The 26,795-nt window shown below is 39.6% G+C and overlaps 1 protein-coding gene and 1 pseudogene across 4 annotated transcripts in view; one reads left to right on the top strand and one right to left on the bottom strand.

Annotated features, from left to right (window-relative positions):
* The window catches only part of EPS15 (epidermal growth factor receptor pathway substrate 15), a 165,530-nt gene extending 141,567 nt beyond the window's left edge, over nt 1-23,963 (top strand). For all 4 annotated transcript variants that reach the window (XM_058441858.1, XM_032160816.2, XM_032160815.2 and 1 more), the window contains 4 exons: nt 13,184-13,260; nt 15,190-15,352; nt 17,865-18,049; nt 22,347-23,963. In XM_058441858.1, coding sequence (XP_058297841.1) covers nt 13,184-13,260; nt 15,190-15,352; nt 17,865-18,049; nt 22,347-22,493 — 572 coding nt within the window. In that variant the 3' untranslated portion in view covers nt 22,494-23,963. The remainder of the gene's footprint in view (nt 1-13,183; nt 13,261-15,189; nt 15,353-17,864; nt 18,050-22,346) is intronic.
* LOC131383954 (26S proteasome non-ATPase regulatory subunit 7-like) lies at nt 5,267-6,595 on the bottom strand (annotated as a pseudogene).
* Nucleotides 23,964-26,795: the final 2,832 nt, after the last annotated feature.

Raw genomic sequence — 26,795 nt, 5'->3', positions numbered from 1 at the left:
GAGGATCCCTTGTGCATGATGAGTCAGTTTTCTCTCACTGCTTTCACAGTGCTCTCTTTGTTTCTGTCTTTCAGCAGTTTGATTATAATGTAACTCTGTATAGGACTCTTTGAGTTTATCCTACGTGGAGTTTATTGACCTTTTTATATATCCGTGTCTTCCCTCAAAGTTGGGGAGTTTTGGCCATTATTTCTTCAAATAAGCTCTCTGCCTCTTTCTTTCCGGTATAAAGATTAGTGTGGGGGTGTCTCCATTGTTCCTTTTTTTTCCCCTCAAACTTAAGAGCTGGAAGAAACCTTAGACATCCTGTGGGCCAGAATTTCATATTACCTTCCACAAAATTAGCTTCCAGAGAGGTCTTCAGGAAGTTGGCAAATTTTAGTTACGTATTTTTAAAGTGTCTTTGAACTTTTAAGAACTACATCTCATTAAGTATATGTATTCGTATATATTATTATCCAAATTTTAACAAATTGGAGTGCACTGGTGCTTTAAAGTGCCGTCAGCTACTCTGAGAATGTAACATTCTTGTTTTAAAATGTGTATCTTATAACTTCTTCCTTGGATGAATTAGATTTTTTTAGATGGAGAAACCAAAATCAAGTACAGCCATACACCTTGGAGACATTATGGTTTTGTTTTGTTTTAGGAAGCCAGGCTGGTCTCGAACTCCTGGGCTCAAGCAGTCCTCCCACCTCAGTCTCCTAAAGTGCTAGGATTACAGGCGTGAGCCGCTGCACCTGGCCCAGCATGGGTTCTTTTCCATACCACCACAATAAAGCAAATATTGCAATAAAAGAAGTCACATATAAAAGTTATGTTTTCACTATACTCTGGTCTATTAAGCGTGCAGTAACATGTCTAAAAAATGCACGTCTTAATTAGAAAATGCTTCATTGCTAAAAAAAAAAAAAAAAAAAAAAAAATGCTAATGATTATTTGAGCCTTCAACAAATTGTAATCTTCTTGGTGGTGGAGGATCTTGCCTCGATAGTGGTGGCTGCCGACTGATCAAGGTGTTAGCTGCTGAAGGTTGGGGTGCCTGTGACAATTTCTTAAAATAATACTGAAGTTTGCCACATCAATTGACTCTTTCTTTCCTGTACAATTTCTTTTAGCATGTGATACTGTTCGATAGCCTTTTACCCACACAAGGTACTCTTTGAAAATTGGTATCAGTCCTTTCAGATCCTGCCACTGCTTCATGAACTAAATTTATGTAATATTCTAAATCCATTGTTCTCATTTCAGCAATGTTCACAGCATCTTCACCAGGAGTACATTCTATCTCAAGAAATCACTTTCTTTGCTTATCTGTAGAAGCAACTCCTCTTTGGTTCCAGTTTTACCATGAGATTGCAGCAATTGAGTCGCATCTTCAGGCTCTACTTATAATTGAAGTTCCCTTGCTAATTTGTACCACATCTGCAGTTACTTCCTCCACTGAAGTCTTGAATCCATCAGTAATCCATGACGGTTGGATGTAACTTCTTTCAAAGTCCTCTTACTATTGCTATTTTCACCTCCTTCCATGAGTCACACTGTTTTTGTTTTGTTTTGTTTGAGACAGAGTTTCACTCTTTGTTTCCCAGGCTGGAGTGCAATGGAGCTATCTCGGCTCATTGCAACTTCCGCCTCTCGGGTTCAAATGATTTTCCTGCCTCAGCCTCCCAAGTAGCTGGGATTACAGGCGCCCGCCACCACGCTCAGCTAATTTTTTGTATTTTTAGTAGAGACAGGGTTTCACTATGTTGGCCAGGCTGGTCTTGAACTGCTGACCTCAGGCGATCCACCCCGCCTCAGCCTCCCAGAGTGCTGGGATTACAAGCGTGAGCCACCACACCAGGCCTGAGTCACACTGTTCTTAATAGCATCTAGAATGGTGAATCCTTTCCAGGAGGTTTTCAGTGTACTTTGCCCAAATCCATCAGAGGAATGGCTGTCTATGGCAGCTATAGCCTTATAAAGTGTATTTCTTAAATAATAAAACTAGAAAGTCAAAATTACTCCTTGATTTGCAAGAATTACTGCCTGGCTGCAAGAATGGATGTTGTGTTAGCAGGCATGAAAACAACATTCATCTCCTTATACATCTTCCTCAGAGCTCTGGGTGACTTAGTTGCATTGTCAGTGAGCAGATTTTTGGGTTTTTTTGTTTGTTTGTTTCTTTTGAAACAGTCTCCCTCTGTTGCCCAGACTGGAGCACAGTGGTGCAATCTCAGCTCACCACAACCTCTGCCTCCCAGGTTCCAGCAATTCTCCTGCCTCAGCCTCCCAAGTAGCTGGGACTACAGGCACATGCCACCACACACAGCTAATTTTTGTATTTTTAGTAGAGACAGGGTTTCACCATGTTGGCCAGGCTGGTCTCGAACTCCTGACCTCAAGTGATCTGCCCACCTTGGCCTCCAAAAGTGCTGGGATTACAGACTTGAGCCACCGTGCCCAGCCTAGCAGGAGTATTTTGAAAGAAATATCTTATCTGAGCAGTGGGGTCCCAACAATGGGCTTAAAATATTCAGTAAAACATGCCGTAAACAGCTATGCTGTCATCCAGGCTTTGTTATTTTATTTCTACTGTCAATTTATCTTAATTCATAAGGGCCTTAGGATTTTCAGAATGGTCAATGAGCATTGGCTTCAACTTAAAAGTCGCCACAGCTGCATTAGCCCCATAGGAGACTCAACCTGTCCTTTGATGCTTCGAAGCCAGACATTGACTTCTCTTTAGCTATGACAGTTGTAGATGGCATTTTCTTCCAGTAGAAGACTGTTTTGTCTACATTGAAAATCTGTTGTTTAGTGTAGCCACCTTTATAGTTCAATTATCTAAGCTAGACTTCTGGATAACTTGCTGCAACTTCTGTATTAGTACTTGCTAAGTTTGTTTTCCTTCTTTTTAAAATCCTTTTGTTTGTGAAATGAAGAATGGACTTTTTTTCAGTTCCTATGGTTAAGTTGGCAAACCTGTTCTCGCCCTGTTTATGTATTTATGTTGGTTTGTTTGTTTTGTTTTGTTTTTAGTTACAACAACATAAATCTTTTCCTACATTGTCTTCTTAAATGTAATTCCACTTGACATGAAAACTTTTAATTATGAGAATATGGAGAAGGAGAATTAGTTATTATTATATAGGTCATTCAGGTCAGTGGTTCCTAAATATCTTTTAAACTTTATATGGGGAAAAAGAGATAACGTATGTAGGTTTTTAATGTATTTATTTAAGTAGTTTACTTGTTCATAAAATCCCAACTTCTGGAAACTACTGAGATTCCGAGAGGTGATGTTACATACTCAAGTCACAAACACAAGACATTTACCCACCTTACTGGTACCCTTATGACCTTATTATTTTCTTCCACTAGGTAGAATTCCACCAGGCAAAAAGACTGATCCTACAGAACAGGGGAATTGTTAAGCTTTCAAAATAAATAAAAACATACCAGTAAATTTTTGTTCTTAAATGTTATATGATATATAACTCTACTCCAACCTCTAAAATATACTTGTTATGATAGGGATAGAAGTATATTAGATATTTTATGGCTGGGCGAGGTGGCTTACACCTGTAATTCCAGCACTTTGGGAGGCTGAGGCAGGCAGGAGTTTGAGACCAGCCTGGCCAACATGGTGAAACCCCATCTCTACTAAAAATTCAAAAATTAGCTGGGCGTGGTGGCATGCACCTGTAATTCCAGCTACTTGGGAGGCCGAGGCAGGAGAATCTCTTGAACCTGGGAGATGGAGGTTGCAGTGAGCCGAGATCGTGCCACTGCACTCCAGCCTGGGCAACAGAGTGAGACTCCATCTCAAAAAAGGTATGTTAAATATTTTGCCTCACATTGGGATCTTGTTAGCATTTGCTTCTGGTGAATAGACACATTGCAGACTGTGAAAGAAAACTAAGGAAAGCAAATTTAGAATACTTTACTGTTTTTTGTATTGTTTTGTTTTGGAGACAGAGTTTTGCTCTTGTCGCCTGGGCTGGAGTGCGATGGCGCAATCTCAGCTCACTGCAACCTCCGCCTCCCGGGTTCAAGCGATTCTCCTGCCTCACCCTCCTGAGTAGCTGAGATTACAGGCACCCGCCACCACACCCGGCTAATTTTTGTATTTTTAGTAAAGACTTTGGCCAGGCTGGTCTCGAACTCCTGACCTCAGGTGATCCACCCGCCTTAGCCTCCCAACGTGCTGGGATTACAGGCGTGAGCAACCGTACCCGGCAGGATACTTACTTTCTACATGTACTTAATAAAAATTATTTTTCCATTTTATTGTGAGATTAGTTTAAGTGCCAGAAATTTTTTTGTGTGGAATATTTTACTAACTCCTGACAGAAAATTCAGAACTTCCCAACTGTTAATTAAATCTTTATAACATCCTGAGGATATAGAAGGGAGCTCATGATCTCCCTAGAGCATCTTTGACTCCAGCAGGAGTAAAATACCCAGTAGGTTTTCCTTTTTACAGGCAATGACTCAGGCTAAACGTATATATGTTCATGTATTTACTTAGCCTCCACTTTCTTTCATATTTCTTCTCTTAATTTTCATCATTTCCAAAAACCACAAGCTGTGACTGTCCTTCAAGTTCACTTAATTTTTTTTTTTTTTTTGGAGACGGAGTCTTGCTCTGTTCACCCAGGCTGGAGTGCAGTGGTGCAATCTTGGCTGACTGCGACCTCCATCTCCTGGGTTCAAGTGATTCTCCTGCCTCAGCCTCCCGAGTAGCTGAGATTACAGGCGTGCACCACCACGCCTGGCTAATTTTTGTATTTTTAGTAGAGACACGGTTTCACACTGTTGGCCAGGCTGGTCTCGAACTCCTGACCTCAAGCCATTTAATTGTGTCTTTCACGGTAAACAATATATGGAACTGGATCCCAAATCCTGAGAATGCCAGAACTACAAGTCCAAAACATGATGCACTATTCTCAGCAGAGTTCAGAAGGGTCAGAACTCAAGGTGTTATGAGGCCGAGAACATAAATTCGTGCATTCCATTTAGCAGCCCCCATGAGACCAGAAATAGACCCCATGAGTCTGAAGATGGGGATAAGTCAATTCCTGGTTTTATAGATAAAAGAATGAGGAGTACCAAAAATGTTATGTTGAAATCTCTTCATTTTTCTCATACAATCTGAAGCCTGAGCTATCTTATCCTCAACTCATAGCAGCTAATGCTGCAGTTTAGGTTTGAGATCAGTCCCTCTATCCATTCAACAGCGACCCGAAGCATAGAGCTCTAATCAGGACAGCTTTTTAAAAAGAACCTCCTAGTGACATACTGATTTTAGTTTATAAGATTTTAATTTACAAATTTAAAAAGCTACATCTTTAACTTTTTCTCCTTTTTCTTTTCTTTCTTCACATCACTCTTTTCCTTATCTATATCTTACTCTTTGTCATCTTTTCTCTCCTTTTTGCTCCCTTCTGTTTCCTGCCCTTCTTACTTCTCTACATCCTGATTGGCAATCTTGTTGTTGATGAAGTTGTGCAGGGCAACTATGGAATGCGTCAGGGAGGCAAAGTACCCCGCCGCCATTTGGTTGTTGGTCTTCAGGTACAAGGCCTTGACAGACTGCTGCAGGCTAATGTGTGGCAGCAAATTGAAGACTTCCTGCAGCTAATGATCTGGTGGTTGATTGGCAGCTTGCCTGTGGCTGTTTTTTCCAGGTAGCTCCTGATATCCAGAAGCTTGGAGTTCAGTCTCCTCAAACCATGGACCTCTTTGTGATCAGCTGGGAAAGACTGTCCACTGTAGCATCTTTGATGTCTTGTAACAAGTGTTCAGCTCCAGCTGCCTCAGCTTCCTCTGCTCCAGTTTCATTAGCCGCATGCTCAAATGTTTTTGAGGTTGGAGTGCCATCATCATGGACTTCTCTCAGTGAAATATATGCTTCTGTGGGCAGCCTCAGATCCTTTAGTTTCAGTCAGTAATACCAATACTGAGTTAGGTTAGTGTCTTGTCTTGAGTTCATTGATGGCAATGTTATTCTTGTGTAGTTTAGGGCCTGTGTGGTACCACCCAACTATTCTTTGGCATTAATTTTCTTAAACATTCCATACATATTTTCCAAATAATCATGGTCTAAAAACCAGACAATGATTTTTGTCATCTTCATCAAAAGGGACTCTAGAACTGTTGGATACATCAAGTACTTTTGTCTGCCATGACCCCAAAAGCACACCAACAATGCACTTTTGGTTTCCAACCTTGCTGATTCGGTTGAAATGATCCACCACACTGAGCAGCACCGGAAGGTGGACCACTGCCTTCCTCACTGCCAGCTCTGACATCTTGACACACACCGCCCACTAGGCCTAGCTCCCTGCAACCCACAAACTCCAGCAGTAGCAGCAACTTCTGTGAAGACTACTTAATTTTTTAATGAAAAAAATGTGTGTTCATGGGCAGGTATGAATTTATGTATAGTCATGCACTGCTTATTGATGGGAAAATGTGAGAAATGTGTGGTTAGGGGAACATCAGAAAGTATACTGACACAACCTAGATGGTGTAGCTTACTACACACCTAGGCTATTTGTCATATAGCCTGTTGCTCCTAGGCTACAAACTTGTACACCCTTGAATACTATACTGAATACTGTAGGCAGTTGTAACACAATGGTAAGTATTTATCTGAACATATCTAAACATAGAGTAAAAATTCAGTATAGAAAATAGAAATGGTACACCTGTATAGGACACTTAACCATGAACGGAGCTTGTGGGGCTGGAAGTTGCTCTGGGTGAGTCAGTGAGTCAAGTAATCAGTGAACGTGAAGGCCTAAGACATCACTGTACACTGTTGTAAACTTTATAGACACTGTACACTTACACTACACTAAATTTATAAAAAACATTTTTCTTCGATAATAACCTTATCTTACTGTAACTTTTCAACTTTGTAAAACTTTAAAAATTTTTTGAACTTTTGACTCTTGTAATAAACCCTTAGTTTAAAACACTATACAGCTGTACAAAAATATTTTCTTTCTGTATATCTAAACTTTACCTACTTTTAAATTTTTTCTTTTTTTCTTTGTTTTTTTTACCTTTTAAACTTTTTTCTTAAAAGTAAGATGCAAAAGAGAAAAAAAGAAGGAAAAAAAAATTAATACACAAACACACATGAGCCTAGGCCTTCACGGGGTCAGGACCATCAATATCACCGTCTTCTATCTCCACATCTTGTCCCACTAGAAAGTCTTTGGGGGCAATCAAACACGTGAAGCTGTCATCTCTTATGATAACAATGCCTTCTTCTGGTATATCTCCTGAAGGACCTGCCTGAGGCTGTTTTGCAATTAACTTATTTTTTGTATAAGTAGAAGGCATACACTCTAAAATAACGATTGGCCGGGCACAGTGGCTCACACCTGTAATCCCAGCACTTTGAGAGGCCACGGTGGGTGGATCACCTGAGGTCAGGAGTTTGAGACCAGCCTGGTCAACATGGTGAAACTCAATTTCTACTAAAAAATACAAAAAAATTTAGCTGGGTGTGCTGGCACACACCTGTGATGCCAGCTACTTGGAGGCTGAGGCACAAGGATCGCTTGAACCCGGGAGGCGGAGGTTGCAGTGAGACGAGATCGCACCACTGCACTCCAGCCTGGGCAACAGAGCAAGATTCTATCTCAAAAAAAAAAACAAAATAGGGCCGGACGCGGTGGCTCACGCTTGTAATCCCAGCACTTTGGGAGGCCGAGGTGGGCGGATCACGAGGTCAGGAGATCGAGACCACGGTGAAACCCCGTCTCTACTAAAAATACAAAAAATTAGCCGGGCGTGGTGGCAGGCGCCTGTAGTCCCAGCTACGCGGAGAGGCTGAGGCAGGAGAATGGCGTGAACCCGGGAGACGGAGCTTGCAGTGAGCCGAGATCGCGCCGCTGCACTCCAGCCTGGGTGACAGAGCGAGATCCGTCTCAAAAAACAAACAAACAAAAAACAAAATAGGGCGGGCATGGTGGCTCATGCCTGTAATCCCAGCACTTTGGGAGGCTGAGGTGGGTGGATCACCTGAGGTCAGGAGTTCAAGACCAGCCTGGCCAACATGGCGAAACCCTGTCTCTACTAAAAGTGCAAACATTAGCCAGGCATGGTGGCAAGTGCCTATAATCTTAGCTACTCAGGAGGCTGAGGCAGGAGAATCGCTTGAACCCAGGAGGCGGAGGTTTCAGTGAGCCGAGATTATGCTGCTGCACTCCAGCCTGGGCTACAGAGTGAGACTCTGTCTTTAAAAAAAAAAAAACAGCCTAATAAACAAAATAATAAAATAACGATTAAAAACTATAGTATAGTAAATATGAAAACTAGTAACATAGTTGTTTATTATCATTATCAAATATGGGTTGAGCATCCAAGGTCTGAAAAATCTAAAATTTGAAAATCTAAACCTTTTTGAGCACTGATATGATGCTCCAAGGAAATGCTTATTGGAGCATTTTGGGTTTCAGGATTTTTGGATTTGGGGTACTCAACTTATAAGCATATACAGTGCAAATATTCCAAAATCTGCAAAAATCTGAAATCCAAAACACTCCTTCTCCCAAGCATTTCAGATAAGGGATACTCAACCTGCATTGTGTACTCCACATAATTGTGTGTGCTATACTTTGATATGACTGGCAACACAGTAGGTTTGTTTACACCAACATCACCACAGACACATGAGTAATGCATTGGACTATGGGTATTATGATGGCTATGAAGTCATTAGGTGATAGGAATTTTTTAGCCCAATTATAATCTTATTGGGCCACCATCATATATGTAGCCCAAAGTTGACCAAACATTGTTATGCGGCACATGTCAAGATTTCTGGTAGATAGCTGTTTTTCAGGGAATTATTTGTGAGCCTTAAGATTGGTTTCCCTTATTCCTTGTTATTCAGCTGGTTGTGCTAAGAAATATTATGATATTTGTCTGGAGGATTCTTAATAGACAGTTTCTGTCCCTTTTTTCTTTGCATATTTTCTTTTTATTTTTTTTTTTGAGACGGAGTCTCGCTCTGTCGCCCAGGCTGGAGTGCGGTGGCGCGATCTCGGCTCACTGCAAGCTCCGCCTCCCGGGTTCACACCATTCTCCTGCCTCAGCCTCACGAGTAGCTGGGACTACAGGCGCCCACCACCACGCCCGGCTAATTTTTTGTATTTTTTGGTAGAGATGGGGTTTCACCATGTTAGCCAGGATGGCCTCGATCTCCTGACCTCGTGATCCGCCTGCCTCGGCCTCCCAAAGTGCTGGGATTACAGGCTTGAGCCACCGTGCCCAGCAACATATTTTCAACAAATATGAGCATCTCCTATTTTCCAGACCTTGTGCTAGGCCTTGAGGATATAGCTGTGAACAAAACAAAGTTCCTGTCTTCATAGAGTTTGTATAAGAAAGATAGGCAATGAACAAATATATGTCAAATACTGATGAGTACTGTGATTAAATCAGGGTAAGGGATAAAAAGTGATATACCTAAAATGTAGCTTTATCATGTACACCTTCACAAAAAACCATATCAGCATAGCATGATCTCAAATATGTAAGAAAAAAATACCAGGAATAAAGGCTGTTAAAGAAGTATGCTGAAATATTCATAAGGGTTATTTCTGATAGTGAGATTTAGGGATGATTTTTAAATTATACTTTTATATATTTTTCCAAAGCATTCATTACCTTTATTCTTTGGAAAAAGGCGGTACTAATGAGGTCATGTGTGCACCTAAAGTCCAGTTCTGCTGGCTCATAGCCCCTGTGTGCACCAAGAGGAAGAAAGTCACCTGCATGGTTTCTCTAAAAGTGTTTCTGGAACTCCCCCCAGCAGGTATCTCACGCGTGATCTGAACAATTTCAACTCATTGAGTCCTTCTGCTTTCTGAACAGGTCTCTGCCTCATGTCAACCATGATCAGTATCTGAGAAAGTTATTTGTCATTCATCTAAGATTTGTCTTTCTGCAGTGTTTAGACTAGTGCTAAATAGGTCCTTTATGAGGAAAGTGTAGAAAAACTCTTTAGTAAGGTACTATATATTCTTCATATAGAAGTGTCCTTTTTTAAATTAATTTTGTTCACAATATATGCTTCACAATATTCCAGTCAAATTTGACCTAACTGAGGCTATTGCACACATGTTGTGACTTATAAAGGCTGTGGGACAGGACAGAGAAAAGGCATGAAGCAAATTTTCAGTCCCACAAGTGAAATGAGCCCAACTCTTTTTCCCTTGTCAGCAGTCAGGGAGAGCATCTTCACCCCACTCAGGCTGTACCACAGCTACCTCAGCATCAGAAATAACAGGAGCCGGTCAAGTGGCCTATAATCCCAGCACTTTGGGAGGCTTAGGCCGGCAGATCATTTGAGGTCAGAAGTTTGAGACCAGTCTGGCCAACATGGTGAAACCCCGTCTCTACTAAAAATACAAAGAAAGAATTAGCCAGGTGTGGTGGCACACACCTGTATTCCCAGATACTTGGGAGGCTGAGGCACGAGAATTACTTGAATCTGGGAGGCAGAGGTTGCAGTGAGCCAAGATCATGCCACTGCACTCCAGCCTGGGTGACACAGGTGAGACTCTATCTCCAAAAAAAAAAAAAAAATGAAAAAGAAAAATAACAGGAAAAGGAGAGAAAGAAGGGAAACCCTGAAACAGTACCTACGATGAGGCTGGGCCCTAGGCTGAGGATTCAGCAGATATGTATCAATGAAAAGGCCATCTTTTATAGCCAGAATTACAGGATTTCCTATAACCCTGAACTTCCCAACATCCTCTTCAAGATCAGAGTTGCTGTTATATCCCTAAAGGCCTGATTTCTTTATGCTTCCACCCACTCTTTTTTCCCACTTGGGCTACCCTTTGCCTACAGCTGTCTTGGTGACGAAATGTTTGGTGACAAAGCAAACAAAAATAGTGTATCTTCTTTGCTCCTCTTTTTATGTCCAAGATATACTCATTTTTAGAGATACGGCCACACTTTACACATTCAAATGGGCAGGTAGGCACACTTTTGTTCTAAGAATAGTTTGAGGAGAACTTTTCTTTTTCTTTTTTTTTTTTTTTTTTTGAGACAGAGTCTCACTCTGTCGCCCAGGCTGGAGTGCAGTGGCGCAATCTCAGCTTACTGCAGCCTCCACCCTCCAGGTTCAAGTGATTCTCCTGCCTCAGCCTCCCGAGTAGCTGAGATTACAGGCGTGTGCCACCACGCCCGTCTAATTTTTGTATTTTTAGTAGAGATGGGGTTTCACTGTGTTGGCCAGGCTGGTCTCAAACTCCTGACCTCAGGTGATCTGCCCGCCTCAGCCTCCCAAAGTGCTGGGATTATAGGCGTGAGCCACCGTGCCTGGCCTGAGGAGAACTTTTCTATGCTTCTTTGTCTTGCCTTCTCTTTTGCAGTTCTTTCCTTGCCTTCCTTTCCAACTGTTTGCTTTGTTTCTTTCCATCTTCCTATATCAGGCAGCAATTCCTATAAACATTCTTTGACGTTATTGGTAGCCCTTACACCTGAACGAGTGAAGCCTAGCTCAGAGTAGATCATTCATTCCAGCTGAAAATGTTAGTCTGCTTGGTAAGTGCAATGTGATGGAAGAAACAACTTCTCTGGCCTGTGAAACATTGATTAAATATACTTTGTTTGTTTGTTTGTTGGAGACAGACACGCTCTGTCACCCAGGCTGGAGTGCAGTGTCATGATCTCGGCTCACTGCAACCTCCGCCTCCTGGGTTCAAGCGATTCTGCTGCCTCAGCCTCCCAAGCAGCTGGTATTACAGGCACGCACCACCACGCCCAGCTAATTTTTTGTATTTTTAGTAGAGACAGGGTTTCACCGTGTTGGCCAGGCTGGTCTCGAAATCCTGGCCTCAAGTGATCTGCCCACCTATGTTTCCCAAAGTGCTGGGATTACAGGCGTGAGCCACTGCACCTGGCCTGTTAAATATACTTTTGTAGTTACTATTCCTTCTGTCTGGTAGCCTGGTTTCTCTTCCCCCTGTTTATCTATTTGGTAAACTCCGTTTCTTACTCAAAAGATTTTATTTAAAAGCTAAATGTAATGGCTTCTTTGCTCCTTTTCCAGATTCACCCAGGCAGTTAGTGACTTCCACTACAGGTTTTTCATACCTCTCTCATAACCCATATAAGACTGTTTTATTATTATTTGTTTACATATCTTTTACTAGACTGAACTTTTTCAAGGGTAGGAATTTGTATAATTTTATTTTCTGACTTGGTATATGGTCAACAAATGTTGACTGTCCATTCTTCTTTGGATAGGACTTATTCCCTGTTTTCAAGGACCTTACCATCTAATAAGGGTGATCAATTACAGGTAACCATGGTACAAACTAGAATGCCATTAGTGCTGCAGAGAAGGAGAAAATTACTTCTTGCTGTGGGAAGTAGTGACACCTAAGTTACTCCAGGGTTTGTTGATAAGGTAGCATTTGAAATGGGCCCTGAAGGATGAGTGTGAAATGTGGCATTAATGGTATTATATTAGCTTTTTGTACTTCTTGATGTCTTTATTAGCAGTGATTTAAGTTCATAGGAGCTATATTATTTGACATGTGTTCCAAAGCCTTACCTATAAATCATCTAGTTGTTACTTTACCTATACTTTACCTATAAATCATTACTTTATTTGCTATTACTTTACCTATAAATCATTCATCAGTTGATTTATACAAAGGAATACATCTTGTGGGGTTATCAGTATACAGTCTGTCTTTGTGGGTGTCAGTCATAAATTCAGGAATTAATATTTGAGATTGTATGTTTTCAACTGTCTGAATGTGATTAACCAAAAAAAACCATGAAATTTGATGCCTTGGCTGGGTTTGGTGGCTCATGCCTATAATTCCAGCACTCTGGGAGGCTGAGGCAGGAGGATCACTTGAACCCAGGAGTTTGGGATCAGCCTGGACAACATAGCAAAACCCCATATCTACAAAAAGTACAAAAATTAGTCAGGCATGGTGGTGCATACCCATAGTCCCAGCTACTCAGGAGGCTGAGGTAGGTGGGAGGATCACTTGAGCCTGGGAGATTGAGGCTGCAGTGAGCCATGATCGTACCACTGCTCTCGAGGCTGGGTGACAGAGTGAGACTCTGTCTCAAAAAAAAAAAAAAAAAAAAAAAAAAAAAAGATGTCTTACTGTCCTGTTTCATTTATTTTCTTTATTCATTTTAGCCACAGACCCCTTTGCTTCTGTTTTTGGGAATGAATCATTTGGAGATGGATTTGCTGACTTCAGCACATTGTCAAAGGTAATCTACAGTAATTAATGGGAAGGGAAAACATACTATGTTTCCACCAAAAGAGCAATCCTCCTTTCAATTACATAGTCCTCTCACAAAGCTGCAACTTGATTTCAGTAAATCACAGCAAATGTTGATTTCAGATAGAAATGAAAGATAACATATAGTTAAAGTAGACATATTTCTTTATATAACTAGACCGTATTGATGGTAGAGGTAATTATAATTTTCTATTGGCATGTTTGCTCAGCAACTTCATGTTTAGTCTTCTGTCTTTTTAAACATGTTTCTCCCAATTGAACCACATTTTCCCCCTGTTGACTGTCTGGGTCAATAGGTGTAAAATCTGGGTTTTTATTTTGTCCTCTCTGTATCGGTTACTTGATTTTATGTTCTGAGGTTGTTAGGGCCAGTATTAAGGTAATTAATACACAAAGTTCAGTACTAAATGTCCACTACTTACTTTCCACTGTGGCTGTGGTATTGATTTGGGCTAAGAGAAAAGGAGGATTAGATTGTTGGTTCCTTGGTTCTCAACTGAGGGTTATTTTGCCACCAGAGGAACATTTGGCAATGTCTAGAGACCTTTTTGGTTTTCACAACTGAGTAGGAGATGCTACTCATATCTAGTGGATAGAGATGAGGGATGCTGTTTAATACAGTCCACTCTCTAGCCCCCCACAATATGCAATTTGTCCCGCCCGAAATGTCACTGTTGAGCATTGCCTAAATAAATGTAAAATTGTGAAGTCTGATTCATTATAGAAAAGTTAATCTTTTGTTACATATTTGAAAGGCAGGGTCTTCAGACACACATTAAGATTTATCATTCCAGCCAGGCGCGGTGGCTCATGCCTGTTATCCCAGCACTTTGAGAGGCCAAGGCAGGTGGATTGTCTGAGCTCAGGAGTTCAGGACCAGCCTGGGCAACATGGTGAAATCTCGTCTCGACCAAAAAATACAAAAAATTGGCCAGGCATGGTGGCATGCGCCTGTAGTCCCAGCTGCTCGGGAGGCTGAGGCGGGAGGATCACATGAGCCCAAAAGGCAGAGGTTGCAGTGAGCCTAGATTGCGCCACTGTACTCCAACCTTAGAGTGAGACCTCGTCTCAAAAAAAAAAAAAAAAAAAAAAATTATCCTTTTGTGGGATCAGTTTGCTTCAAAAAATTGACTTTAAGGCTGGGTGCAGTAACTCAAGCCTGTAATCCCAGCATCTTGGGAGGCTGAGATGGGAGGGTTGCTTGAGTCCAGGAGTTCGAGACCAGCCTGGGCAACATAACAAAACTCCATCTCTACAAAATAAAAATTAAAAAAATAACTAGGCATGGTGGTACACACCTGTAGTCCTAGCTATTCGAGAGGCTGAGGCAGGAGGATCCCTAGAGCCCAGGGGTTCAAGACTGCAGTGAGCTATGATTGTGCCACTGCACTCCAGCTTGGGAGACTCCTGCCTCTTAAATTAAAAAAAAACATTGACTTTCAAGTTGTCTTTATAGTTTGTCAAGATACCATTTTCCTTGCATTAGTATTAAGTCTTATATTTAAGTTCATTAGGAAGTATGGAATCCATTTTTTTCCTTTGATTACCATTTAGATCAGATATTCATTTGCGGAAAGACATACAGTCCCTTTAAAATGGGCCTCAGGTGGTTTTACATTGAATATTTCCTGAAGCTTGACAAACCTTTAATGTAGACTGAGCTGTTTTTGGTTTGATCTGTTAATCTTAATAAGTAATGATGTTAGAATCACTCCTCATATAGAATAACTTTTTTTTCAAAAATTTCTCCCATTGGACTCTGAATGCAAAGGTTAAAATTTCAGTGTTCTCAGAATTAAATAAAACTGTATAATACTTAAATCATTATTCTGAATGCCACATGACTACCACAGTTTGCTTGGTATAGCCACATATAACCATTTCTTTTTAAACAAAGGTCAACAATGAAGATCCTTTTAGTTCAGCCACATCGAGCTCTGTCAGCAATGTAGTGATTACAAAAAATGTATTTGAGGAAACATCGGTCAAAAGTGAAGATGAACCCCCAGCACTGCCACCAAAGATCGGAACTCCAACAAGACCCTGCCCTCCACCACCTGGTATGAGAGTTGGTACTTTTCTTCAGTCAACTACATGGCTTTTCTCTTTCTGAAAAGTATTGTGCGGAACTTACTTATATAAATGGCTTTAAGTGAAACAAGTCAAACATGTCAGAAGTCTGCTGCTGTCATTCATTCTGACCTAACTGCCAAATTACAGACATGCACCTACGAGGTCAGCATGTATAAATTTCATGAGCTGTCTTTCTGCTAAGACCTTTTTTCTTTTTTTTTTTTTTAACTTAATCATTTCAGAGAGGCAATAAATGGAAAAGGGAAAGTGCCAAGAAAATCTGTTTGCCTTTTGGAAACTCATTGATTATCCATTTGAATAGCAGTTTCCTGTACTTTGGTGTTTTAATTATAATTTATTTAAGAGAAGATTGTTTCAAAGTCCTTTTTCTGTAAAGTATAAAGTCTTCCTTAAATCCTTTAATGTGAGAATATATGGCCTCTTTAGTATACAGAATTCAGCAATACAGTGATTTGAAACAAAGTATTAGTTTTCTTGAAGGAAAATGGTATTTTAGCTAACTTAAAATATTCCTTTTTTTTTTTCTTTTTTTTTTTTGAGATGGTATCTCGCTCTGTCGCCCAGGCTGGAGTGCAGTGGCACGATCTCAGCTCACTGTAACCTCAGCCTCCCGGATTCAAGGGATTCTCCTGCCTTAGCCTCCCGAGTAGCTGGGATTACAGGCATGATCCACCATGCCTGGCTAATTTTTGTATTTTTAGTACAGATGGGGTTTCACCATGTTGGCCTTGCTGGTCTCTATCTCCTGACCTCAAGTGATCTGTCCACCTCGGCATCCCAAAGTGCTGGGATTACAGGTGTGAGCCAATGCACCTGGCCAAGACTCTTTGCTAATAGTGATTTTTTTCTTATTTTTGTTTGTTTGTTTGTATGTATGATTAGTATGTGTGTGTATGTATATGTTTAGCACTATACAAAGGAAGGTTTGTTTTGTTTTTAGGTCATAATAAGTGGCTAAAAGGATAATTCCTTGAGTAGTTATAGTGCTGTTGGGGTATTATGTGAGAAGACACAGTACATATTTTTTTTAAATCATACCTCATTCCTTGGGAAATTTTCAGTCTCAGTGGTTACAGATTAATATTGCCTTTTCATCATAACCTTTCTATGGTCTTGAGCAGATAGTTTTTTTTTCTTTGACTGAAAGAATTGCATGTACAATTGTAAATACCCGATAATCTGTTGAAAAATCAGGTAAATGAGTTAAGTGATTCCTTCTAAGGAAAAGTAGCTTATGTCATATATTTCTAGAAGTGAGGTTGTCAGAATATATTTAAAAATAAATAATGGTTAATTTGCACATTTAAGTTTTTACAACTTGCATGATGCCAATAGTGAGGTTGTTTTTTTAAATCTTAAGTAAAATAATATGCTAGTGCTTTTGCTAAATCTAAGAATCTTCAGCCAAGTGATTGTATATCATTGTAAGAAGATTAAGGAAAAGACTGGTTTGTTGGAAAGAGCACTGAACTGGAAGTCTAAAAATCTGGGTTCTGTTTCTGGGTGTTCCCTGATTAACTGTGATCTTAAGTGTATATTTCATATATCTGACCCTTGGCTGTTAAATGTTGGCAGTAATTCTAATTTTGCCTACTTTCACAGGATTATTGGAAGGATCCATTGAGATATGAGCATCTTTTCTAAGCAGCTACAGTGACGGAATCTGTTGTTATGATTGCTATTACCAGCTTATGCATTTTAGGAAAAAAATATATTTGGAGATATTTTGACCCCTATTTTTATTATCTTTTCTTCAAGAAGCACTAAGTTTAAGTAAGACTTAGAGAATTTGTTTGAAAATGATAATGAATTAGTGAGTGACTAATAGGATAGAATACTATTGTTTGGTCAGAGATTATTTGATCAGCAGCCACAAAGATTTAGGCCCTGGGCTTCAAAACATTTTTTCTTCATTTTGAAATACAGTAAATAACAAAAAATTGGCAGCATTTTACTATGGTAATTTAAAAATTTTATGCTCCTAGGTATTGTATGTAGAACTAGAGAAAAATCAGAAGAATTTTCCCGTTTTTCAGAAGTCATTTGCTCTTATTGCCACTAGTGGATAACTGTTACCAGGCTGAGGGCTATAACAGCAGAGGCAGGCCATTTCTGTCTTTATTCTTTATTATTCTCCTTCTGTTTAATCCATTCATCTCTGCTTTTGGGAACATGCTGCTTGGGTGTGGCTAGGGGATGGTAGGATTCAATCTTTGGACACAAATATGATTCCTGGCCCATCCTTGCTTTGCTATTTGTTTCATTAGCTGCACATAGCTGGAATCTATTTGAGAGATCGTGTGTGAAGAATTTGAGGACAAATTGTTGGTGTAGTCATTTAAGACAATATTAAGAATGTGTTTTAGGTACTCAGTCACCCTCTACCCACAGTACTTTAATGCTATCTGTGTACATGTTCTTTTGTGCTTGTTTTTGCTGTATTTACTGGTTGAATTAATTGTAATGATTTTGATCCAGGGAAAAGATCCATCAACAAATTGGATTCTCCTGATCCCTTTAAACTGAATGATCCATTTCAGCCTTTCCCAGGCAACGATAGCCCCAAAGAAAAAGATCCTGAAATTTTTTGTGATCCATTCACTTCTGCTACTACCACTACCAATAAAGAGGCTGATCCAAGCAATTTTGCCAACTTCAGTGCTGTAAGTACTGTGAATGAGCTGTTTGGGGGAAAAATCTTTAAAGAGTTTTCAGAGATTATTTTGGAGTCTGCCAAGTTTGCATCATTTTAACTAAATTTACCAAGATACTAAAAATGATCTTTCATTCTTCCCCCAAGCAAAACCTCTGTTTGATCCTGTTTTGACAGTTCTACAGTTGTTCCATTGCACAAATGATTTTAGTAGTCCCAGTTCTTGTCATATACACAAGTTGTTTTGTAAATCTTTCTCTTAGTCTTGGTAATGTAAGTAAAATCCTAACAGTTATTATTTTGTGGATGGTTATGGGTGATGGTGATTTAATGAACAATTACAGAGTTATTGCTGTCTGCCCACTAGATCAATAATGCCAGTAATAAGCTTGTGTATTTGCAGCTGTGTATGTGTGTTTGTGTATAAAGTTTTAATGATTTCTGGAGACCAGTCAGCAAATATTATATGAGAGGATAGGGCCAGAGATCTTTGAATAGAAAGTAAAACTATTAAAGTTATATAGTAGCTTTTTAAAAATGTAAATGCCAGTTTTATGAAATAAATAAATGGTTGTCAGGATTTAAACAATCTTTATTTGAAGGGCTCTAATTCACTAACTTCTCATGTTTACTCTGCATTCCGTCAGAGATGTCTGAAATGGGAAGATCATTAGAAACAATGGAAGGGTGCCATGATAACAGCATTAAGCATGGCCTATAAAATCACAGAAATGGGGCAACCAACCATAGAGGTATCAGTCTAGAGAGACATAAAGCAATGTCATATATTCCATCATTATTCAGTAAAAACAAGTTATTTTTTAATAAAATTCTTAGACTGGGTAACAGATTTTCAGTTTTGCAGCTTTTTCAGGCAAAATAACCTTTGTTATCACTGCCTGTTCTATAAAACAGGAATTTTCTTCTATTTATCACCTTATGCCCTCGAGATGATTTTGGAAATAGATCTAGTGGCCAGGTAACTCTGCCTAATATTTCCCTCCTTAGTGTAGCATTGGGCCATTCAACCAGTTGCTTTATCACTGCAGCTGTTTCTAGTTAGAAAGGAGGTAGTCAAGAATCTGCATGCAGGCCGGGCATGGTGGCTCACACCTGTAATCCCAGCATTTTAAGAGGCCAAAATGCTTTAAGCACCTGTAGTCCCAGCTACTCGGGGGGCTGAAGTGGTGGAGGTTGCAGTGAGCCGTGATCATGCCACTATACTCCAGCCTGGGTGACAGAGCCAGACCCTGTCTCCAAAAAAAAAAAAAAGAATCTGCATGCAACTAAGATGACTGAGTTCCCAGCTTTTGAATCTGTACTCTAAGTTCTGGTGGCTTCTCTTGAATATGAAGGAGCAAAATAGGAATCAATATTTTGAATATTGTAAAAATGGAGTGTCAGAATTATACTTTTTTTTTTCTTTTTTGAGATGAGTTTTGCTCTTATTGCCCAGGCTGGAGGCGCGATCTTGGCTCACCACAACCTTCACCTCCCAGGTTCAAGTGATTCTCCTGCCTCGGCCTCCCGAGTAGCTGGGATTACAGGCATGCACCACCACACCTGGCTAATTTTGTATTTTTAGTAGAGACGGGGTTTCTCCATGTTGGTCAGGCTGGTCTTGTACTCCTGAGCTCAGGCGATCCACTGGCCTCAGCCTCTCAAAGTGTTGGGATTACAGGTGTGAGCCATCGTGCCCAGCCTGACTTAACTTTCCTTTTTTTTTGTTTTTTAAGACAGAGTCTTGCTCTGTCGCCAGGCTGGAGTGCAGTGGCATAATCTCAGCTCACTGCAACCTCCACCTCCCAGGTTCAAGCAATTCTCCTGCCTCAGCCTCCCAAGTAGCTGGGACTACAGGCATGCGCCACCACGCCTAGCCAATTTTTGTGTTTTTAGTAGAGATGGGGTTTCACTTGGCCGGGATGGTCTCGATCTCTTGACCTTGCAGTGCACCTCCCTTGGCCTCCCAAAGTGCTGGGATTACAGGGGTGAGCCACCACATCCAGCCCAACTTAACTTTCATTAGATGGAATTTGATTTGTTTCAAGCAGAGAATCAAAAATTGGCCTTTTTAGGAGGTTATAATTCTTAGTGTAAAATAACCCTCTGGTAGTTTGTGGCATTTAATATCTTCAGTATGGTTTTAGCAAATCAAACTCTGGTTGGGGCCAGACGGGGTGGCTCACACCTGTAGTCCCAGCACTTTGGAAGGCTGAGGCGGGCGGATCACTTGAGGTCAGGAGTGTGAGACCAGCCTGGCCAACATGGTGAAACCCTGTCTCTACTAAAAATACAAAAATTAGCCAGGAGTGGTGGCACATGCCTGTAATCCCAGCTAGGGAGGCTGAGGTAGGAGGATCACTTAAGCCCCAGAGGCAGAGGTTGCAGGAGCTGAGATAGTGCCACTGTCCTCAAGCTGAGTTACAGAGTGAGATTCTGCCTCAAAAAAAAAAAAAAAAAAAAAAAAAATCTCGTCGGAAGGAGTCTTGAACAACAGCTGAGGCATTTTGCTCTAAAATCTCAATATAGTATAATAAAAAACAGCTTATAATAAAAACATATTTTTTCATTGTGAAAGATGTGGTTAAGTATTACACATTTCAAAGTTTTGCTTAATTCCCTAGGGAAAAAAACTACCATTTCAAAAGCCTGACAATGTATTTTATTTCATCCTTTCATGAAGGATTTTCTATGTGACAGGACTTGAAACCAATTAGAATTTTTAATTTAGTATTTGCTAAGGTTGCTGTTTGGTGTGGATAATTATTTCCCCAACGTAATAATTATGAGTGTTAAGATTTTATTTAGACTGGTGTAACAGTTCCCAAAGCCTGGAGGAATCTTCATAATGCTTTTTGTTTTATTTTTATTTTTTTGGCTCACTCCTTCAATCTGGCTGGAGAGCGGTGGTATGATCACAGCTCACTGCAGCCTCAACTTCCCAGGCTCAGGTGATCCTCCCAGGTAGCTGGGACTACAGATGTGCACCACCACACCTGGCTAATTTTTTTTGTAAAAACAGGGTTTTGCCATGTTGCCAAGATGAACTTCTTGAACTTATGAGCTCAAGCAATTGGCCCACTCCCACAGTACTAGGATTACAGATGTCAGCCACCATGCCTGACTCAAAATGCTTTTTATAAAATATGATTAGATTCTTGGGAGGCCGAGATGGGCGGATCACCTGAGGTCAGGAGTTCGAGATCAGCCTAACCAACATGAAGAAACCCTATCTCTACTAAAAATACAAAATTAGCCGGGCATGGTGGTGCATGCCTGTAATCCCAGCTACTTGGGAGGCTGAGGCAGGAGAATCGCTTGAACCTGGGAGGCAGAGGTTGTGGTGAGCCAAGATTGCACCATAGCACACAGCCTGGGCAACAAGAGCGAAACTCCGTCTCAAAAAAAAAAAAAAAAAAAAGATTAGGTTTACATCACATCTTGCTTAGTATACCCAATACTTTAATATGATGTATAGCAAAGTCAGCTTTTTTTTTTTTCCTTCTTAGTTTTTCTGTACATTAAGGGTTAGGAAACTGCCAGTGGGATTAAGTTAAAAATGATTTATTGTGTAAGGGTCTCAGTAAAGTTGAAGTGGTAAATGTTTTACATTACATTAGATCAAAAAGGCTAGCCCTCTCCTGTTTTTAAATCTTCTAATCTACTATTAGCATTTCTACTTTTTTTAGTGAGATATATATATATATCACATTTAAAATATATATATATCACATTTAATATATATACATATATATATATATATATTTGTTGTTTTTTTTTTAGATGGAATCTCACATTGTCACCCAGGCTGGAGTGCAGGGGTGCAGTTTTGGATCACTGCAACCTCTGCCTCCTGGGTTCAAGTGATTCTTGTGCCTCAGCCTCCCAAGTAGCTGGGATTACAGGCACCACCACCATGCCCAGCTAATTTTTGTATTTTTAATTGAGAGCGAGTTTTGCCATGTTGACCAAGCTGGTCTCGAACTCCTGAGCTCAGGTGATCCACCTGCCTCGGCCTCCAAAGTGCTGGGATTACAGGCACGAGCCACCATATCTAGCCTAGTGACATTTTTAACATTTAGTTTTATAGACTTTCTATCTATAGATTGAATTAATTTTTTAAATTAAACTATAGCTTAATAACTGGTTAATATTAAACATGTTTTCAGGGAAAAAAAAAGAATTAACAAGTAACCAGACTATTTCCAGAGTCCTTCAGGTGTCCTTTTGTAAAAACTATTTTTCCTTCTTTTTATTTGCTTTACTCATTTGTTTATTCATTTGTTCATCGATCTTTTAAATGGCAGTATCCCTCTGAAGAAGATATGATCGAATGGGCCAAGAGGGAAAGTGAGAGAGAGGAAGAGCAGAGGCTTGCCCGACTAAATCAACAAGAACAAGAAGACTTAGAACTGGCTATTGCACTCAGCAAATCTGAGATATCAGAAGCATGAAGAATTCTCTTGTTCTTTGGCAACAATATAGTACTCTTCTTCCTGAATACTGAAACTATTTACAATGTGTATCAAAACTACCTGTGAGCATGGGAATACAAAAGATTTGAGATTCCTGTAAATGTGACAAAATTGTAGGATTTTTTTTCTTCATTATAGATTCGTCTTTTTTTTTTTTTTTTTTTTTTTTTTTCTTATAAAAGCCGTAACCCAGTCAGACAAATTCACCTTCACTTAGGCCCCTGTTCTGGTATACATTTACTGTGAGCTTTTGCCTGCCTCTGCTATTTTACTTGTAAAGCTAGAGCACCCAAGCTTCTGCCTTCTGGAATATAGAGAAATAGTTTCACCCTGCACTACGCTGTTGTGTAGTTATTCTGATGATAGCCAGTGAGGTTCTTAAAGTTTGCAGTATTCTCCCCTGATCGGAATGGTTGAGTAAGGATAAGGGAAAGAATATCTTATTTCTTTTATGATTGGTGCAAATTGGCTAAAGTGCATTTTTAAATTTCCTCTACTTAAGTTGTTTTTTAGAGACAAGGAAAAATATTTTGCACAGATTTACTCCACTATGGAAAAGGGACGCTTTAGGTTGAACCATTATAGCCTCAGATTCGATCTTTTCCTAACTAAAAATATTAAAGCCTCATGTGTGAAATAAATTTTTAAAAAGATTTATCTGGATTTAGAGAATTTTAGATCAACAGATACCTCTCAGTGTGTTTGCTAATTAATAAAAATCAGTTTCTTACAAATAAAGTTTGTAAGAAAATGTTCATTTTAAGTGCTAGATAGTGGAGAAAATTTATCATCTAAAATATACCCATCAGTATAAGGCAAGCAAAAGTCTTAACATGGCAGCCATTCTGCCTTTGCCGTGGCCCTGTCCTGTTTAGTTCTTAGTGGGTTAATTTTTGTACTTTTGCAGAAGAAACTTCAGCAAGCTAGAACTGGAAGGTACTTTAATTTTTCATATATATTTGTTTTTTTTTTTTTAATGAAGGCTCATTTACTTGAAATGGAAAAACTTTCACTGAATACAAATAGAAAAAGTGATGTGTTTTATATCATATTGCTTTTTGTCCATCTTTGTGGTTTAGTTTATTTACTCACTTCATGTTTTTCACCTGTAAAATTGTCAAGCTAGCAAAAAAACTCTTGTTTTTTTAATTGGGAGAGAAGAGACCTGCCAGATTATCAAACCTCTTCATGTTAAAAGACCATCTCCTGTAAAAATGACCTAGTGGACAAGCTGAATTTGAAATAGACTGTGAAGTAAGCTGTAACTTGTCATTTTAATTTTAACACGGTTACTGACTTAGATGATGTATTGAATACCAAGATAAAGAAAAATGCACCTAAAATCTAATTAGAATTCTCTGGGTCACCAAGTCAAGGTGGTATTGATCTGTGTTAATCTGAGTAACTTATTGCCTAGCCTATAAATAAATTCCAAAATAATCCAATTCATTTCTTCTTGAAATGGTGCTTGTTTTCTTTTCTTTCCGTTACACAATTAGACTACTACAGTTTAAAACAAACTTTAAACCACTATCTTGCACTGCTAACTTTTTTCTACCTTTGTAAATAGAAACATTTCTGCATAAAAGTCATACATATGAAGCAAGGGCTGAATCATAATCACAAGGCTTAATTTTGATAAACGAATCGAGTGACCTAAGGATTTTCTGCAAATTTGACTGGGAGTTGTGATAGGTGGTATTTTTGTTTGTTTTCTTCCTCTTACTCCTTAGGATAAAGGTAAGTTGACTTGAACAACTTTCTTTTGCACTGGGAAAATGAGCAAATGTTTGAAATGCTTCAAAAAATTTTTTAATTAAAAAAACTCAAATATTAAATATCTATAACTTATAAACACCAACTTTCAATGTAATAAATGTATCGTAATCTTATGTATGTTTAACTGGATTACATAGATTTTTATCTTTTGTTAAAATGTGTATACCCCGTGGACCAACATAATATTAAAGTATGTATATATTATATAAATATATATGTATATGTGCTCGCTTGTGTAGGATGAATGTCTTAGAGTCATTTGTGGTATTTTATGTTGTTGACTCTGGCTCCAGGGCCTGTGCTTGAAGAGGACAGATAAGTATTGCCCAGAGCTAAGTGGCACTACTTACAAAGTTTTAAATGTCTTCTACATACTGATTCATGTTTATTTGAGCTCTCTTTATAGAATTTTCTCGTAAAGTTTCAAACCTCTAAGCTGTAGCCTGTAATTATGAGAACGGTAAACTTTAAGTAATAATAAAGAATCCTATCCATATATCCAATTTGCAATGGAGTTTTGCATGGTTCTCTGATTATGTCCATGCTGTGTCCAAGGAGGAGTAGGTACATACAATCAGCACAGATTAATATATGTAAAGGGTTTGGGACAGCACCTGGTATAGAATAAATAACAAATGTAAACTATTATTTTTGGTTATCATGTCATGCTTTTATGAAAGAAATGAAACGTATATGCATAAAGACAGTGCCTAAAACATATGTGGCTTTATATATATATATATATGTTGAATAAGAATTTGTAGGCAGGACGCAGTGGCTCGTGCCTGTAATCCCAGCACTTTGGGAGGCCGTGGTGGGCAGATCACCTGAGGTCAGGAGTTCGAGAACAACCTGGCGAACATGGTGAAACCCCGTCTCTACTAAAAATACGAAAAAATTAGCAGGCATAGTGGCTCGCTCCTGTAGTCCCAGCTACTTGGGAGGCTGAAACAGGAGAATTGCTTGAACCTGGGAGGCAGAGGTTGCAGTGAGCTGAGATCACACCACTGGACTCCAGCCTGGGTGACAGAGTGAGACTCTGTCTCAAAAAGGAAAAAGAATTTGTCACTGGGCACAGTAGCTCATGCCTGTAATCCCAGCACTTTGGGAGGCTGAGGTGGGAGGATCCCTTGAGCCCAGGAGTTTGAGACCAGCCTGGGGCAACATGGTGAGACCCCGTCTCTACAAAAAAAAACAAAAATTAGCCAGGTGTGGTGGTGCGTGTTCTGTAGTCCCAGCTACTGGGGGCTGAAGTGGGAGGATCAATTGAGCCCAGTGAGACTGCAAGAAGCTGGGATTGCGCTGCTGTACTACAACCTAGGCAACAGCAAGACCCTGTCTCAAAAAAAAAAAAAAAATTGTGCTTGTAATCCCAGCACTTTGGGAGTTCAAGGTGGGTGGATCTCCTGAGATCAGGAGTTCAAGACCAGCCTGGCCAACATGGTGAAACCCCTGTCTAATAAAAAATACCAAAATTAGCCGGGCGTGGTGGCGGGTGCCTGTATTCCCAGCTACTTGGGAGGCTGAGGCAGGAGAATTGCTTGAGCTTGGGAGGCAGAGGTTGCAGTGAGCCGAGACTGTGCCACTGCACCCCAGCCTGGGCAACAGAGCAAGACTCTGTATATAAAAAAAAAAAAAAATTATGACATGGACTTTTGGAAGGCACTGTGTTCTAATAAACTCATACAGTACTGGGACTGAATCTCTTTCTGCCATTTTTGAGGATGTAATGTAAAGATGATTTTTAGAAAGTTATTTCGCCTCCCTGAACCTCATTTGCCTCATCTAATGTACGTCATAGTACTTAACTCACAGGATTGTTCTAAAGGATTTAGCTTTAATAGCTTTTTATTATTTATTTTAAATAAGCAAATTCAACCACAGTATTACTAATAGTGAAAAGAGCTGTTGGTTGTTGAATGTACATTATATATGAAGCACTGTACTAGGCATTTTATGTATGTTTTCTTGTTTCTTGTTTAATCTTCATAATACCTCTAAGTAGTAGATATTGTTGTTATCCTCTGCTTTAGAAATGGAGAAACTGAGGCTCAAAAACATTAAAATAATGTGCTTCAAATCATCCAGCTGATGAGAAGATGAGCCAGGAACTGAACCCTGGTCTGTCTAATCCTAAGCATGATACTCTTTTCAGTTTACCATGTTTTATTTTGTGTGAAAAATAAATTTACTTACAGGAAATGGTAGGAACAGGACATCATTAATAATAATAAATAACATTTATTAAGCTCCAGGCATGATCCTAAATGCTTTACTATTATTTAATCCTCACAATAGTAACCATGAAAGGTATAGGTACTATTATCTTCTCCATTTTACAGAAGAGGAACCCAAACTAGGCCACAGTTATGCAGCTAGTAAGTGGTAGAGCTGGAATTTGAACCTAGGAGATGGGCTCCAGAGTTTTAACCACTACTCTGTATTCCTGTTAATGATGAGTAGTCAGAGGAGCAGTGTCACAAATGAAATAATCCATGTAAT

The sequence above is a fragment of the Hylobates moloch genome, unplaced genomic scaffold (genome assembly GCF_009828535.3).
Source record: "Hylobates moloch isolate HMO894 unplaced genomic scaffold, HMol_V3 SCAFFOLD_8, whole genome shotgun sequence".
In the NCBI taxonomy this organism is placed as follows: Eukaryota; Metazoa; Chordata; class Mammalia; order Primates; family Hylobatidae; genus Hylobates; species Hylobates moloch.
Note: the sequence above shows the minus strand (reverse complement) of the source record. Positions and strands in the feature narration are given on the sequence as shown.